The sequence below is a fragment of the Mustelus asterias genome, chromosome 17, assembly GCF_964213995.1.
Source record: "Mustelus asterias chromosome 17, sMusAst1.hap1.1, whole genome shotgun sequence".
Lineage (NCBI taxonomy): Eukaryota > Metazoa > Chordata > Chondrichthyes > Carcharhiniformes > Triakidae > Mustelus > Mustelus asterias.
Window position 1 is genome coordinate 10,314,797 of NC_135817.1, and position 17,427 is coordinate 10,332,223.

The 17,427-nt window shown below is 45.1% G+C and overlaps 1 protein-coding gene across 1 annotated transcript in view; it reads left to right on the top strand.

Moving 5' to 3' along the window:
• Positions 1-17,427, top strand: part of enox1 (ecto-NOX disulfide-thiol exchanger 1) — a 264,276-nt gene that overhangs the window by 42,296 nt on the left and 204,553 nt on the right. The window contains exons 3-5 of the mRNA XM_078231954.1: positions 279-452; positions 10,024-10,230; positions 13,010-13,243. Coding sequence (XP_078088080.1) covers positions 279-452; positions 10,024-10,230; positions 13,010-13,243 — 615 coding nt within the window. The remainder of the gene's footprint in view (positions 1-278; positions 453-10,023; positions 10,231-13,009; positions 13,244-17,427) is intronic.

Genomic DNA, 17,427 nt, shown 5'->3' on the forward strand with positions numbered 1-17,427 from the left:
ACACTCCTTTTAGGGACAGCAGCATGGCATCACTAGAAGGGAAGTTTGTCATGTGATCTAGTCTCAGTTTTGCATTTGGTTTTGTACAGAGCACACACACACACACACACACAGCTCTGCTGCTGATGTCTTCAAGCTTTCAACCTTTGTATAAATGCTCCCACATGCTTAGTCTCAATAAATGAACCCACAATGTGTTTATGCAATCTGTTATGAGCGACTGGTATTTACATCAGTATAACAGCATGACAGTAACAAGAGTTTTCTTGTGTCTACAGATCCCATCTGTGTCCCGGCGTTTGAACACGGCCTGGGGCTAATGACAGGAATGGCACCAGTCAATCCAATGATGACCGGGATTAGTTTACTGCGGCCAGCTGTGCCACCAGCATTACCAGTCATGAAAGAAATTATCCACTGTACAAGTTGTACTCTCTTTCCAGCCAACCCAAGTAAGTGTGAAGATCGCATCACTGTATAGCTTGAATGTGTCTTGGTAGGCTGGGGTGGAGGGAATGAAAGGTTGAGAAATTATAAATTGATATAGCCTTCAAAGCCACAGACTCCCACTGTATGCTTATTTGTAAATTGGAAGTCCTATTTCAGAATGGTTAGTATTTGAATGGGAACTAACTATCAGATAATTACTAAGGTTGCTTTATACTATGTTGTGTGCTGTGGTTTATTCTACTTAGGCTTTCAGTTTAAGTTCTGATCTCGGGATCACATGGCTATACTTTACTGCAAGTTAAGGTCCAGGTTTGGGAAGTTAAGAGTATTCAAAACAGGATTAGGACATTGAACCCCTTGAACCTTCTCTACCACTTACCAACTTACTTGTGTGGGTTTCCTCCGGGTGCTCCGGTTTCCTCCCACAGTCTGAAAGACAGGTGCCGGAGTGTGGCAACTAGGGAAATTTCACAGTAACTTCATTGCAATGTTCATGTAAGCCTTACCTGTGACTAACAAATAAACTAACTTTTAACTTTAACTTTACTTAGCTCATGCTGACTTACACCATGATTCCATTTTTACCCACCTTTCTCCTACCTCTTCACCGAAGGAAAATCTATCAATCTCTGTCTTGAAAACTGCAATTGCTCCAGCGCCCATAATCTTTGGGGGGAGGGAAAGAATTCCAGATTCTATTCCCCATTGTGGGAAAAGTGCTCCTGATTGGATCTGGTTCTAGTTATAAGATTCTGTCCTCTTGTTTTTCATTACTCCACCAGAGGAACCATCTTCTCTGCATCTCTATCAAATCCTTTTCAATACCTCGGTCAGATCGCACTTCAGTCTTCTAAATTTGAGGGAACACAAGCTAAACCTATGCAACTTGTCCTCACATAACCTCTACAAAAGTCTGAGATCATGTACCAACCACCGCAAGAACAACTTCTTCCCTGCTGCCTTCAGATTTTTCAATGGACCTACTATATATTAAGTTGATCTATCTCTACACCCTAGCTATGTCTGTAACATGCTGTAAAGCTCCTGCACCCACTCCTTTCATTCTTCCCTATGTACTCTATGAACGGTATGCTTTGTTTGTATAGCGCGCAAGAAACAATATTTTTCACTGTATCCCAATACATGTGACAATAATAGATCAAATCAAATTAGCCCCGGCATCACTCTGTGCAACACCCCTAATGATGCTAGGTTTGTCCTGATGTGTGATAGAGTCATAGGCCGGAATTCTACCATCCCACCTGCCACGGGAATCAGAGCGGGCGAGGGGCAGACCATGGAAAGGTCCATTGAACTTAGGGGATTTTACGGCTTCAGGATGAGCGAGGTCGTAAAATCCCGCCTACAGCACAAGAAGAGGCCCTTCGGCCTATCTTGCCTGTGCCAACCATCAAGCATCTATCTATTGTTATCCCCTTTCCAGCACTTGGTCCATTGCCTTGTATGCTGTGGTATTTCAAATGCTCATCTGATGCACAGTTTGATCAAGGCTCTGAGTAACTTAGGCATCATTTCCTATTCATGATAATTCAACTTTACTGGGACCAACATTCCAACAGCCTTTTTCATTGCTTTTTGGACCCGTCCCTTAGCTCTTAATGATGTCCCTGGACTTCAGTAATCTCTACAATTCCTAAGATTCTCATCATTTAGAAATTACTTGGAATTATCTTTCTTGGGTTCACATTTGCTCACTCACATAAATCTGTCCATGTTCTTTTGAATCATTTGAATCATGCAATCATTTGTGCAACTTACTTTCAGTGAGAGGGGCTGAGAGGAAGCAGTCAGTGCAGGGATCCCCTGTGGTCGTTCCCCTTAGCAACAAGTATTCCGCTTTGGATACGGTTGAGGGGGACGACATACCAGTGGTGAGCCGCAGTGAGCGGATCTCCAGCACTGAGTCCGTCCCTGTGGCTCGGGAGGGTAAGGGGGAGAGCGGGAGGGCAATAGTTATTGGGGACTCGTTAGTTAGAGGGATAGATAGGAGGTTCTGTGGCAGCAAAAGAGACTCACGGATGGTATGTTGCCTACCGGATGCCAAGGTCCGTGACGTCTCGGACCGTGTTTTCCGGATTCTTAAGGGGGAGGGGGAACAGTTACAAGTTGTAGTACACATTGGTACCAACGACATAGGTAAGAGAAGGGACGGGGATTTAAAACAGGAATTTAAGGAGCTGGGCTGGAAGCTGAGAGCCAAGACAAAACATGTGGTCATCTCTGGTATGTTGCCGGTGCCACGTGATAGCGAGTTGAGGAACAGGGAGAGAGTGCAGTTAAACATGTGGTTGCAGGGATGGTGCAGGAGGGAGGGTTTCAGCTACGTGGATAATTGGAACACATTCTGGGGAAGGTGGGACCTGTACAAACAGGACTGGGTGCACCTGAACCAGAGGGGCACCGATATCCTGGGAGGGAAATTTGCTACGGCTCTTCAGGGGGGTTTAAACTAATTTGTCAGGGGTGTGGGAAAAGGAGTTGTAGTCCGGAAGTCAGTGTTGAGGGTAGTGAGGTATTGGGGAAGGTATCAAGGTCAAGGGTGGGTACCAGTAGACAGGAAGGTGGGTTGAAGTGTGTCTACTTCAATGCAAGGAGCATCCGGAACAAGGTAGATGAACTTGGGGCATGGATTGGTACTTGGGACTACGATGTTGTGGCCATTACGGAGACGTGGGTAGAACAAGGACAGGAATGGCTGTTGGACGTTCCGGGGTATAGATGTTTCAGTAAGTGTAGGGAAGCTGGTAAAAGAGATGGAGGAGTAGCATTGTTAATCAAGGATAGTTTAACTGCTGCGGAAAGGCACTTCGAGGGGGATCTGCATACTGAGGTAATATGGGCTGAAGTTAGAAATAGGAAAGGAGCGGTCACGTTGTTAGGAGTTTACTATAGGCCCCCAAATAGTAATAGAGATGTGGAGGAAGAAATTGCTAAGCAGATTATGGATAGGTGTGGGGGTCACAGGGTAGTTGTCTTGGGGGACTTTAACTTTCCAAATATTGATTGGAACCTTTGTAGGTCAAATAGTTCGGATGGGGCAGTTTTTGTGCAGTGTGTGCAGGAGGGTTTCCTGACACAATATGCGGATAGGCCGACAAGAGGTGAGGCCACATTGGATTTGGTACTGGGAAATGAACCGGGCCAAGTGTTAGATTTGGTTGTGAGAGAGCACTTTGGAGATAGTGACCACAATTCGGTGTTTTTTGTTATTGCAATGGAGAGGGATAGGGCTGTATGGCAGGGCAAGGTTTACAATTGGGGGAGAGGTAATTATGATGCGATTAGGCAGGAATTAGGAAGCATAAGATGGGAACAGAAACTGTCAGAGAAAGGCACTAATGAAAAGTGGAACTTTTTCAAGGAACAAATACTGGGTGTCCTTGATAGGTATGCCCCTGTCAGGCAGGGAGGAAATGGCCGAGTGAGGGAACCATGGTTCACAAAAGAGGTGGAATGTCTTGTTAAAAAAGAAGAGGGAAGCTTATGTAGGGATGAGGAAACAAGGTTCAGATGGCTCGATTGAGGGTTACAAGTTAGCAAGGAATTAGCTGAAAAAGGGGCTTAGGAGAGCTAGGAGGGGACATGAGAAGTCCTTGACGGGTCGGATCAAGGAAAATCCCAAGGCTTTTTACTCTTATGTGAGGAATAAAAGAATGACCAGGGTGAGGTTAGGGCTGGTCAAGGGCAGTAGTAGGAACTTGTGTATGGAGTCAGTAGAGACAGGAGAGGTGATGAATGAATACTTTTCTTCAGTGTTCACCAAGGAGAGCGGCCATGTTTTTGAGGAAGAGAAGGTGTTACAGGCTAATAGGCTGGAGGAAGTAGATGTTCGGAGGGAGGATGTACTAACAGTTTTGAATAAACTGAAGGTCGATAAGTCCCCTGGGCCTGATGAAATATATCCTAGGATTCTTTGGGAGGCAAGGGATGAGATTGCAGAGCCTTTGGCTTTGATCTTTGGGTCCTCGCTGTCCACGGGGATGGTGCCAGAGGACTGGAGAGTGGCGAATGTTGTTCCTCTGTTTAAGAAAGGGAATAGAAATGACCCTGGTAATTATAGACCGGTTAGTCTTACTTCGGTGGTTGGTGGGAAAGGTCCTTAGGGATGGGATTTACGACCATTCAGAAAGATGCGGATTAATCCGGGATAGTCAGCATGGATTCGTGAAGGGCAAGTCGTGCCTCACAAATTTGATAGAATTTTTTGAGGAGGTAACTAACTGTGTTGATGAAGGTAGGGCAGTTGATGTCATGTACATGGATTTTAGTAAGGCGTTTGATAAGGTCCCCCATGGTTGGCTTATGATGAAAGTAAGGAGGTGTGGGATAGAGGGAAAGTTGGCCGATTGGATAGGTAACTGGCTATCTGATCGAAGACAGAGGGGTGGTGGATGGAAAATTTTCGGACTGGAGGCAGGTTGCTAGCGGAGTGCCACAGGGATCAGTGCTTGGTCCTCTGCTATTTGTGATTTTTATTAATGACTTAGAAGAGGGGGCTGAAGGGTGGATCAGTAAATTTGCTGATGACACCAAGATTGGTGGAGTAGTGGATGAGGTGGAGGGCTGTTGTAGGCTGCAAAGAGACATAGATAGGATGCAAAGCTGGGCTGAAAAATGGCAGATGGAGTTTAACCCTGATAAATGTGAGGTGATTCATTTTGGTAGGACTAATTTAAATGTGGATTACAGGGTCAAAGGTAGGGTTCTGAAGACTGTGGAGGAACAGAGAGATCTTGGGGTCCATATCCACAGATCTCTAAAGGTTGCCACTCAAGTGGATAGAGCTGTGAAGAAGGCCTATAGTGTGTCAGCTTTTATTAACAGGGGGTTGGAGTTTAAGAGCCGTGGGGTTATGCTGCAACTGTACAGGACCTTGGTGAGACCACATTTGGAATATTGTGTGCAGTTCTGGTCACCTCACTCTAAGAAGGAGTGGAAGTGCTGGAAAGAGTGCAGAGGTGATTTACCAGGATGCTGCCTGGTTTGGAGGGTAGGCCTTATGAGGAAAGGTTGAGGGAGCTAGGGCTGTTCTCTCTGGAGCGGAGGAGGTTGAGGGGAGACTTAATAGAGGTTTGTAAAATGATGAAGGGGATAGATAGAGTGAACGTTCAAAGACTATTTCCTCAGGTGGATGGAGCTATTACAAGGGGGCATAACTATAGGGTTCATGGTGGGAGATATAGGAAGGATGTCCGAGGTAGGTTCTTTATGCAGAGAGTGGTTGGGGTGTGGAATGGACTGCCTGCAGTGATAGTGGAGTCAGACACTTTAGGAACATTTAAGCGGTTATTGGATAGGCACATGGAGCACACCAGGATGATAGAGAGTGGGATAGCTTGATCTTGGTTTCAGATAAAGCTCGGCACAACATCGTGGGCCAAAGGGCCTGTTCTGTGCTGTACTGTTCTATGTTCTATGTTTACTGTACTTTTTATTGCTGAAAAAGAGACATGCTGTCAAAGCTTTTTGTGTTGCACTCATCAGCACATCTCGCAAGAAATTTCCAAAAGTAAAGTGAAATAACAATTGTTACTGTTTGAGAAAAGAGTGCTGAATGGAATGAACTCTGATTGGTGGAGGCATTGCAATGTGGAATGCAGCATGAAACAGTTAACTGCCCAGCGTTGTTCAAATTCAAATTGGGCAGGTTGACTCTGGTCAAATCATTGCCATGGGGAATGGCTGTTCATGAAGTCACAGAATCCCTACAGTGCAGAAGAGGCCATTCAGCCCATCGAGTCTGTACCAACTCTCCCTGGGTCTGTACTCAGGCCCTCTCCCCCACCCTATCTCCGTAGCCCACACATTTCCCATGGCTAATCCATCTGACCTACACATCTTGGGACATTAAAGGGCAATTTCGCATGATCAATCCACCTAACCTGCACATCTTTGGGCTGTGGGAAGAAACCAGAGCACACAGAGGAAATCCACGCAATCACGGGGAGAATGTGCAAACTCTACACAGGCAGTTACCCAAGACCAGAATTGAACCCGGGTCCCTGGCACTATGAAGCTATGATGTGGAGATGCCGGCGTTGGACTGGGGTAAACACAGTAAGAAGTTTAACAACACCAGGTTAAAGTCCAACAGGACTTTCTTTCTGCAAAGGACAAAGATTGAAAGTTGAGCTCACAGTGTGTCTCATTTACACAACTTAGAAACCTGTTGGACTTTAACCTGGTGTTGTTAAACTTCTTGCTATGAAGCTAGCCAGTGTCACTGTGCTCCCCAAGCTTTTGTTTCGTTGAAAAAGACACAATGCGTGGACATGCCCCTTCTTTCTGCAAAGGACAAAGATTGAAAGTTGGGCTCACAGTGTGTCTCATTTACACAACTTAGAAGCCGCATGTATTCCCACATAGGGCCCTGTCCTTTTCACACAGAAAGAGCATGTCCACGAGAAAATCCATCTTCCCCAAGTAAAGTTAAAGTTTATTTATTAGTCACAAGTTAGGCTTACATTACACGGCAATGAAATTACTGTGAAATTCCCCTGGTCACCACACTCTGGTGCCTGTTCGGGTAAATGCACCTAACCAGTGATGCCCCACATCTTGATAATGCAGGAAAGGCATTTGTATAGCTGGACCCTGCTGCCAAATCTCTCTGCCCAGCTAAGGCATGATTGCCACCCTGACTTGGTTTGGCACAAGCACCCACTTGTTTCCCCCTGGCCCTGGGATTTGCAATGTGGTCAAGGTACATCCTGGGAATTGGCACCCAATGGAATTGCAGAGTTACGTTTGCTTTTCCAATTATGATGGTTAATCCAAGGGGAAGATGAAACACATGCATTTACCTAGTGAGTCCTTACGATCTGGAAAGCGCTGTCTGAAAGATTGATGGGTAGCTTTCAAAAGGGAATTGGATATAATATGCTTGAAGGGGAGAAATTTCCAGGACTGTGGGATGGGGATGGGAGGTGGGGAGAGTGGGCTACTTGAAGAGTTCTTGCAAATGGCAGGCGCAGGCATATTGGGCCAAATGGACTCTTCCTGTGCAACATTCAAATAAAAAGGACCAAAGAAGGCTAAAAATTTTGAGATTGTCACCTATTCCAGAAAGGATTGTTCCTCAATTGACTCTGAGATTAAATTAAATTAAAAACCGTGAGCAGATCTATGGAGAGAGGAGGCATGTGGACATTTTAGTTTCAGGCCCTCTTCAATAATTGTTCAAGTTGGTTCACAAAGAGTTAACTCCCAGGGAGAAGTGAGAATGTGGAACTCACGGCCCATTGGAGGGGCTGAAGCATTCACCTATTGAAGGGGAGTCTTGATAAGTACACAAGGAAGAAGAGGTTAGAGGTACATGTCGACAAGATGGGGAGAGACATTTAGAGCTGGATTTGTGGATCCTGGAGAGAGCAGCACTGGCGTCAGATCAGCATTGAATGCTGATTCATGCCATCAACTCACTGCTGCTGGCAATAATGAGGTGCGTGTGTAAACCGCATTATCAAGGTGGTGTCCAGAGTGGATAACTAGGGCTGTAGAAAGGAGTTGAATCCAATAAAAGTAAGGAAGTGTCTGGATGGAAACTCTGTAGCCAAAAGACAATAAAAATTTGTGAATGGGAACAAAGGTCAGAGTTTAGAAACTGATAAAACATTCCGGGAATATTATCATCGGAAAAGGAAGATTGCGCAGGCTGATGGGGAGAGGGCCGGGGAGTAGCAGTCGGTAAATTGCTCCTTCAGAGAGCAAACACAGGGTCATTGGGCTGATGACATCCTTCTATACAGTAACCATTCTGTGATTCTGCAGGTCATAGGAGGTTATGGGCCAGATCGCATGTTACTTTACTATAGAGACAATATCATTCAATGTAAATTTGTGCAAGCTATCTTGTTCCTTAGATCAAGTTAATTGGGATAGAAGACAAATAGGCCATTCTGAATGATGTGCATTCTCATGTGGCCCATCCACTTTGAGACAATGGAAGCCATTGAGCAAATTCCAGAGCTAAGCTTCATTCAATCATCCAACAGCAAGCCAGTTCATGACATACAGAATTGTGGGAGGGATCTGTCCGTTAAACATTCCAGAACAGCCTGTCTTGGCTGAGTCCAGTATTGTAAGGTCAGACTGAAAACAAAAAGCTTTTATTTTCTGAGGCAAGTGCTAATGAGTTCAGGGGCCCCCAATTTGCAAAGTGAGTTTAAAGTTTGTTAATGTCAGTTACATTGTTGAGGGACACAGGAGGTGGTTATTTGAACACAATGGGACACTGGTCATGTGTGAGGAGTGTTGACATTGAACTAATCCAATAAAGTCTCTAAGCAAGGAAAGACTCTGTCTTAGTATTGACTTCACCAACTGGTGTGAAACCTGTTAATGACTGTAGTCTATACATAGGGAAAGAAGTTTCCACGTGGATTATTTTGATGGTACGGGACAGTAGGAACTAAGTAAATCCACTGTGAAAATGGTATTCTGTAATTGATATAAAATAAATCCCAATGTTGGCTTCTTGTGTGGGTCGTAATCATGAACACATTTATCAAGTTGTCCATACAGGATCTTCTTCTCCCCCCACTACTCTTTCCCCCTATTTCATCCCCCCTTCCCTTACCATTTCTCCCCGCTGCTTCCCCGTTTCTACATTCTGTCCCATTCCCCCCTCCCCCAACATCTCCATCCGTCACAGTTTACAGCTTCTCTGCCGTTTGGCCATTCACACCTTTATTCTCTCTGAGGACTGCCATTAGCAATCTTTCCCCCTGGTTCCTGTGGCTATGACTCATCTTTCATTCCCTCACCCTGCAAGTATAAATATCTCCCACTCTCTTTGCCTTTTAGTTTTGACAAAGGGTCACCTGGACTCGAAACGTCAGCTCTTTTCTCTCCTTACAGATGCTGCCAGACTTGCTGAGATTTTCCAGCATTTTCTCTTTTGGTTTCAGATTCCAGCATCTGCAGTAATTTGCTTTTGTCCACACAGGGTAATGTGAGGATATAGAATCTGGTAGACACTATGAGGGATCAGTAAATATGATCCTTGAGTACCATTCCTGTTTAATTCAGTTTTGTTATTGTTTAAGCAGACGGGAATCCAGATTGTAGTGGAAATGGAGTCCCCTTATGGGACAGCTCAGTTATCTCGAGTGAAGATTCGTTCTCCGTAATAGAGAACTGTAATAGTGTTTACTTCATTACTAATTACTGCATCAGTTATTTTTCAACACAGCAATGCACCAATGGGTAATTCATATCCTATTATTGGGCAATCTTCAAATATAATCAGGCACTCGTTCAACAGGATTTGCCATTGCTTTTCAGAAGAGGAGTAGGATGCATTCTGGTGAGAATTACATAGCATCAGATGATGAGAGCCAATTGGTACAGGCCCTATCATCAGAGAATACAAAGCTCAGAAGTCTTATTCGATTAGTTTGCCTCACTATATCCACGTTAGGAATGTGTAAGAGGCAGCTCACAGCACTCTGCCTGCTTTCAGGCTGGACCAAGCAATCCAATTGAAAGAGAGGGTTTAAGCAATTGCCCCGACCCGATTCAGTCGAGCCTTGTGCTTTGTTGCGTCTGCAGATCTCCCACCGCCGGCCACCCGCGATCGACCGCCTGGCTGCAAGACTGTGTTTGTGGGGGGCTTGCCCGAAAACGCGGCCGAGGAAGTCATTCGCGAGGTCTTTGAGCAGTGCGGCGATATTACGGCCATCCGCAAAAGCAAGAAGAACTTCTGCCACATTCGCTTCGCTGAGGAATTCATGGTGGACAAGGCTATCTACCTGTCAGGTGAACTGCTTCTGTCTTTCTTCTCTTTGTCTTTCACTCTGTGACCATTGTTCCTGCGATTTGAAACAATACAGGGCCACTAACTGAAAGGTGCGAAGGATTGAGAGGTTTCCCCAAGAAATTCTATTGCGATTAGCTGGAGCTGCATGGCTGAAATGACAAATGTCAGGTAGAAGAGTTGAACAAGTTATCCTGGTCTTTGCCAGGCTGATGAAGAAGGGGCTGGTTGACTGGGGGAGCCCTGACCAGTGGGATAACAATTGAGAGGCTTTACGAGCATTTCCAAGAGAGTCCACACCTTTGTCCTTGGATGGGTGGGGACAGGGAGGTCCCTCTGTTAGACGTGGTGGGGGGGGGGGGGGGGGGGGGGGTGGCTGATGTACCCTCCTCTTGCCAGGATGCTGGCAGCCTCACCATCTTCCTACGGTAAAACTCCAGCGGTGATGACAGGAAGAGACCATCAAGTGTCCACTAAATGGTCAGTAAAGGCCTCAGTTGGTCTAAGCGAAGGCCAACATCTATTCAGCCACTGTTAAATATGGGCTGACAACAGGCACGGTACTTCCTACCATCCCAACTGATTTTACACGTCCCATTTCCCCTCCCTTCCATCCAGCAGCTGCCAGCTCCCTCCCAGGGAGCCTGTCAAATTCCTGCCGGAGGGCCAGAGTTCTTGGAAACTTGTTCTACTCACTTTCCTGATGAGGAAGTTACCCGGTGTTTCCTAAGGAATTTCAGGACTGGGAACTTCATGCCAGAGTTGGGAATTCAGAGGTGGGGCTCTCATTATGCTGTCAGCTGCTCAGTTATTGGAGCGAGTGAACTCTGGAGCTTGTTCCCTCCCCCCACTCGTGTGAAGGTGCCTGAGAGAAGAATTGGAAACAGGACTACTGGGCATGCCACTCTGGGACCACTTTTTTCTGGTCCTGCCTCTGGGGACCATGAAAGTGAACCATAGAATCCTACAGTGCAGCAGGAGGTCATTCGGCCCATCAACTCTTCACTGACTCCCCAAAAGAGAGTTAACCAGGCCCAATTCCCCACTCTGATCCTATCCCCATAACTCTGCGCATTTTTCATGGTCAATCCACCTAACCTACCTATCTTGGGACACCATGGTGCAATTTAGCATGGCTAATCCACCTAACCTGCACATATTTGGACTGTGGGAGGAAACTGGAGCACCCGGAGGAAACCCACGCAGTCATGTGGAGAAATGGGTTGCACAGCAGTTAGCATTGCTGCCTCACAGCATCAGGGACCCGGGTTCGATTCCTGGCTTGGCTGACTGTGGAGTTTGCACCTTCTCCCCGTGTCTGCGTGGGTTTCCACCGGAAACTCCGGTTTCCTCCTACAATCCGAAGATGTGCAGGTTAGGTGATTGGCCATGCTAAATTGCCCCTTAGTGTTCCAAGATGTGTAGGTGAGGGGAATTAGCGGGGTAAATACATGCAGTTAAGTGAATAGGGCCTGGGTAAGATGCTTTGTCAGAGAGTCGGTGCAGAATGGCCTCTTTCTGCACTGTAGGGATTCTATGATTCGACATGCAAACTCCACACAGACAGTCACCCCAGGCCGAAATCGAACCGGGTCTCGGGCGCTGTGAGGTAGCAGTGCTAACCACTGTGCCACTGTGCTGTCTGTATAGCTCATAACATCAGAATAGCTGCAGTGTAGTTTCCATCTTGTTTACTACTGTACCTGAAGAAAAAGCAGTAGGTAAGTGAGATTAAGGTGCGTAGACATGCAAGAGCTTAAGCTGGATCCAGCTGTACAGAGTTAGTCATCGCATATATTGACATGGTAACTATGATAATGCCAGCAGTCAGCTGTAAAGGAACAGTGCTTTATTGCGCAAAATACAGTAAAGCAAAACCACAAGCTTGTGGTGAACACAAACAGGTCCCAACCGGGACATTACAACAATGGACCCACTCAGGGGCCTGCTTTATAAAGCACTCCGTATACGAATTCCACCTGGTTAGTTAATTACCAATCTCCAGGGAGCTCGTATTCAACGAGTCGTATATGGACGTCAATTAAGGATTCCCCATGAAAATCCGAGGGTGGGGAGGGAGGGGTGGGTTATCATACCCCTCCCCCGACCCCCCTCCCCGGGTCCGGGGGCTCCCCCTCGCTCTTTGGGCACCAGGGCCATATTCGTCGAGTGGCCTGCTGTCTTCTTTCTATTTGAGTGTAGTGATTGCCCAGATTTCCATGCTCAAACCCTGGGGTGGGACTTGAACCCAGAACCTTGTGATTCCGAGGTGAAAGTGCCACCAATGCCTGACATCTTAATTGGATTAGGCAATCTAAGCAAAATAACCTGTCCAAGAAGGCATACACAAAATTGGAAAAAAGAAAATTCAAAATAAACCCCCAATTACTTAAAAAAAACTTAAATTGATATCACATTGTTCACAATTTCAGAATGTCCCAAAATGCATTGCAGCAAATGAATTGCCTCTAAAGTGTGGTCATGCACTGTTGGACTGTTATTCTGCACCTATTCTGACATTAGGAACTGAATTTTCATGGTCCCCAGCAGCAGGACTTTATTTACACAGCTGCTTTGAAGAGTCTGTTTGTTTATTTGAGGGTTTTATGGGCTATTAAATGGCTTCCAACTGTTATAATAGGACCTCTGAGACCTGGAAAATCAAGCAGTTGGAGGTGGGGATTGTAGTGCTGTAGGTGTCATTTCCCAAACTCCAGTTAAACCCTAATAACGAACACCACTGGTTTTGTTTAATTTCTAAGGGTATGCGTTCACTTTCAGGCTACCGCATGCGGTTGGGATCGAGCACGGACAAGAAGGACACAGGCCGCTTGCATGTGGACTTTGCTCAGGCCCGAGATGATTTCTATGAGTGGGAGTGCAAGCAGCGGATGTTTGCGCGAGAGGAACGCCACCGCCGCATGTTGGAAGATGAACATCTGCGACCACCCTCTCCTGCACCCATTGTGCATTACTCAGAGCATGAAGCCAGCCTCATGGCTGAGAAACTCAAAGGTACTCCTGAATCTGCTATATTGTAACAAACTGGACTGTGCGGGGACTGCATGTATCCCATTCTAACTTCATTTATTGTCAGTATCTTTACCAGATGCCAAATGAAGTCATGATTGCACAGCTGAGAGAACAGCCTTAAAAATATTTTCCCTAAACAACGTGAATGCCTAATGTACCACAGACATCAAACAGACGCACTTGATCACAGGACTTCTGCTCAAACATATAACTTCTGAGGGATTGTATTTGGCCATGCGTAAAGTTTATCAGATGTTAATATTCCTGAACTTCAAAAGATATATATGAACAGTTCCTTCAGTCAACTGAGTACACACATATGTGCCCGTGCACACACATTTACATTGTCTCACATGTGCACCCACACACAGTCACACATGCACACATACATATATGCACAAGTACATATATACACACACATTCACGCATACACATATAAACATATACATATATACACACACATTCACGCATACATATATAAACATATACATATATACACACACTTTCGCACACATATGTACACACAGTCACACATACGCACGTACATATATATGCATACATTTATTTATGTATAAATATACATATACACTCAGTCACACATACATGCATAGGCACAGTATTACAGTCACACACAGTCACACATGCACATACACATACATAAGGGCCTACATAAGCACACACAGTCACACAAATATACACACAACCCACATAGAAACATGCTCACTTGCACACAGTTCAATATGTACACTCATGGGTTTAACAATCCATATACATAGAGTTACACATGGACTGACAAAGATTCAGACACAGTCACACATATGCACACAGTCAGAACCTCTGGAATTCTCTGCCCCAGAGGGTTGTGGATGCTTCATCATTGAATATATTCAAGGCTGCGCCAGACAGGATTTTGGTTCCTCGGGGAATTAAGGGATGGGGGAGCAGGCTGGAAAAAGGAGTTGAAACCCAAGATCAGCCATGATGGTATTGAATTGCGGAGCAGGTTTTATGTCCATGTAGCCTACTCCTGTGTTCCAGTGTTAAACAATAAAATTGAGCTAGGGCGGCACAGTAGCGCAGTGGTTAGCACTGCTGCTTCACAGCTCCAGGGTCCCGAGTTCGATTCCCGGCTTGGGTCACTGTCTGTGTGGAGTTTGCACATTCTCCTCGTGTTTGCGTGGGTTTCCTCCGGGTGCTCCGGTTTCCTCCCACAGTCCAAAGATGTGCGGGTTAGGTTGATTGGCCAGGTTAAAATTGCCCCTGAGATGCGTAGGTTAGAGGGATTAGTGGGTAAATATGTGGGGGTAGGGCCTGGGTGGGATTGTGGTCGGTGCAGACTCGATGGGCCGAATGGCCTCCTTCTGCACTGTAGGGTTTCTATGATTCTATGATTCTAGTTGAGGTAAAATTGCAATAGTGAGATAATTCTGCCACTTTTTGGTGTGACCACATTGAGTACAGTTCCAATTACCATCGTACAAGAAGGGTATTGCAGTCATTGAAAGGATACATATGAGGCCATGTTGGAGGGGATGGGCCGATTGGATTAGCAGGAGCGATTGTGCCATTTGGGCTTGCTCGCAGTGGGAAGGAAAGTTTGAGAAGTTCTTTGTCTTCTATCAATTCTTAAAGGACTAGGTTTTGTAGATCATGACAAGTCATTTCACTTTGTCCAGCAAAACCACAGAACATGACCGACACTTGAAAGGGGAAAATTCAAAATTAATCTGGGGAAAGATCAATATAGTGAGTGAGTGTTCAGTCTATGGAACAGAATCCCTCAGGAACAGGTAGAAAATTCAGCTGTCTAAAAACTGGAAACTCTTAAAATGTGCCATGCATCATATTTTTTACTTTGCTCAGTTAAAATGAACTTACCTGGAAAATTCAGCTGGGTGCTGCATGGCGCCAGACTTGTGGATTATGCGTATATTTGTGTGACTGTGTGTGCTTATGTAGACCTTTATGTATGTGTATATGCATGTGTGACTGTGTGTGACTGTGTCTGTGCATGTCTATACTGTACCTATGCATGTATGTGTGGCTGAGTGTATGTGTGGCTGTGTATATATGTGTGTGACTGTAATACTGTGCCTATGCATGTTTGTGTAGAAGCTGAAAGCTTCTACTTCAGTGTTTGTCCGCCTGTCTATTCCCATCCTCCCTGTGACTTGGGTCTCCTCCGGACCTTTCCGTGGTCCGCCCTTCACCCGCTCTAATTCCCATGGCGGGCGGGCTGGTAAAACTCTGGCCATGTAGTCAGTATTTATTCATTGGGACATAACATTTGGTAAGTGGAGCATGCTTGTGGGGTACAAGGTAACCTTAGACCCCGAGTTCCAAAGCTTTCCACCACTGGCATTTTCCCCATCTTGTGTTTTGAGTGTGTTGTGGCCTCACTGATAGCCATTGATTGCCATGGTTAGTCAATAGCTCTGCTATTATTGCATCATGGAATGACCTAGAGAGTGAAGGTGAAGAACAAACAGTTCTTACATCCCTAAAGTCGCAACCTGAATACTAAGTTATTGTTTTATGAAAAAGCTGCGCGTGTGCAGAACTTTCTTTATTCTTTATTTCCAACTACTGTGAAGGTTAGGTTAGTCTGAGCCATGTAACTTTAGAAATTTCAATCGGACCTTCTGTTCAGCTGCCTCTCTTTTGATATCCCTGTGAACTGTGATTCCAAGTATTTGAGTATCTGTCAACAGCATTGGAAAATAATTTGTTCCATAGACATAACTGAACAAATAACACACTCTGTGTTCATTCAAAAGCAGTTCGCTAGAGCACTGGGGAGGGTGTAGGATTTATATCGAGTTGAAACTGGGGCAGGTTCTGGTGATCATTTTCAATTTCTAGGAATGGATTTTCATTGGGTTTCTTTGCTCCTTTGCCATAACCGCAGCAAAGAGCGGGAAAAAAGCACTGAACTAATGCAATGATGGTGACCATTTTTCCCAGGTTTCCACAACTCTTTCACCGTAGCCCCAGTGAACAAATGTAAACCAATGGGAAATCTCCCCATGACTGAATGAAAAGAATCTGTGCCAAGTTAAGCTGAGTATTGCTCCATTACACCAAGACCAAGGGAATTATAGTTATCGTTACTCTATTAGCAGTATCAAAGCTCCACTTCAGGGCAACTGAGGAGATGATAAAGTTGAAGAATATCATTGGCTTGCATTCCTTTTACCAGTAAATCTAATTTTGATTTAGTTGTATTGCTTTTGACTTTTCCCAACATGTATTAATTACCTTTCAAAACTTTGACAAAAATCAAAATGCTGCAGTTGTTGGAAATCTGAAATCAAACAGAAAGTGCTGGAAGCACTCAGGAGGTCTGGCAACATCTGCGGAGTTAACGTTTCTGGTGTGTGACCTTCATCAGAACTGGCAAAAAGTTAGAAATGTAGCAGATGTGAAGCAAGGAGAGAGGTGAGGAACGAGCAAGAGGGAAGGTCTAAGGATCTAGACAGAGCAATTAAAAACAAAATCAATGCTGGTGTGAGGAAAAGGGGATGCCCTTAGACAAAGTAAAAGAATGACTGAGGAGAGGTGTGAGTGGTTACAACAGAAGCATTACCAACAGCTGAGTGATTATAATATAAAATTGTTGAAGCGTTAATATTCTTCTTCTTATTGTGTTAATACAGAATATTTACAGAGTCTGTTGAGGGAAGGCAAACATGAACTTGTCAACTATCTTACGGTGACTTCAGCTTGCCATGAGGTCTAAAAGAGAAAGCGCGATCATGAGACATTGTACTGGTCTGTGTGATGATTTAACCTGTGTCTCATTAGCGTATCACACAGTTAGCATTAACCCTGAATAATGCACCTTCCCCCAAGTCTCTGATTCTACCCCTTATACTGCATTTCCCCAAGAATCTGATTCTACCCCTTATACAACATCTCTCCCAAGTCTCTGATTCTACCCCTTATAAAACATCTCCCCTAAGAATCATGATTCTACACCCTATACAACATCTCTCCCAAGTCTCTGATTCTACCCCTTATACTGCATCTTCCCCCAAGAATCTGATTCTACCCCTTATACTGTATCTCCCCCAAGTCTCTGATTCTATCTTTTATACTACATCTTCCCCCAAGTCTCTGATTCTACCCGTTATACTGCATCTCCCCTCAAGTCTCTGATTTTATCC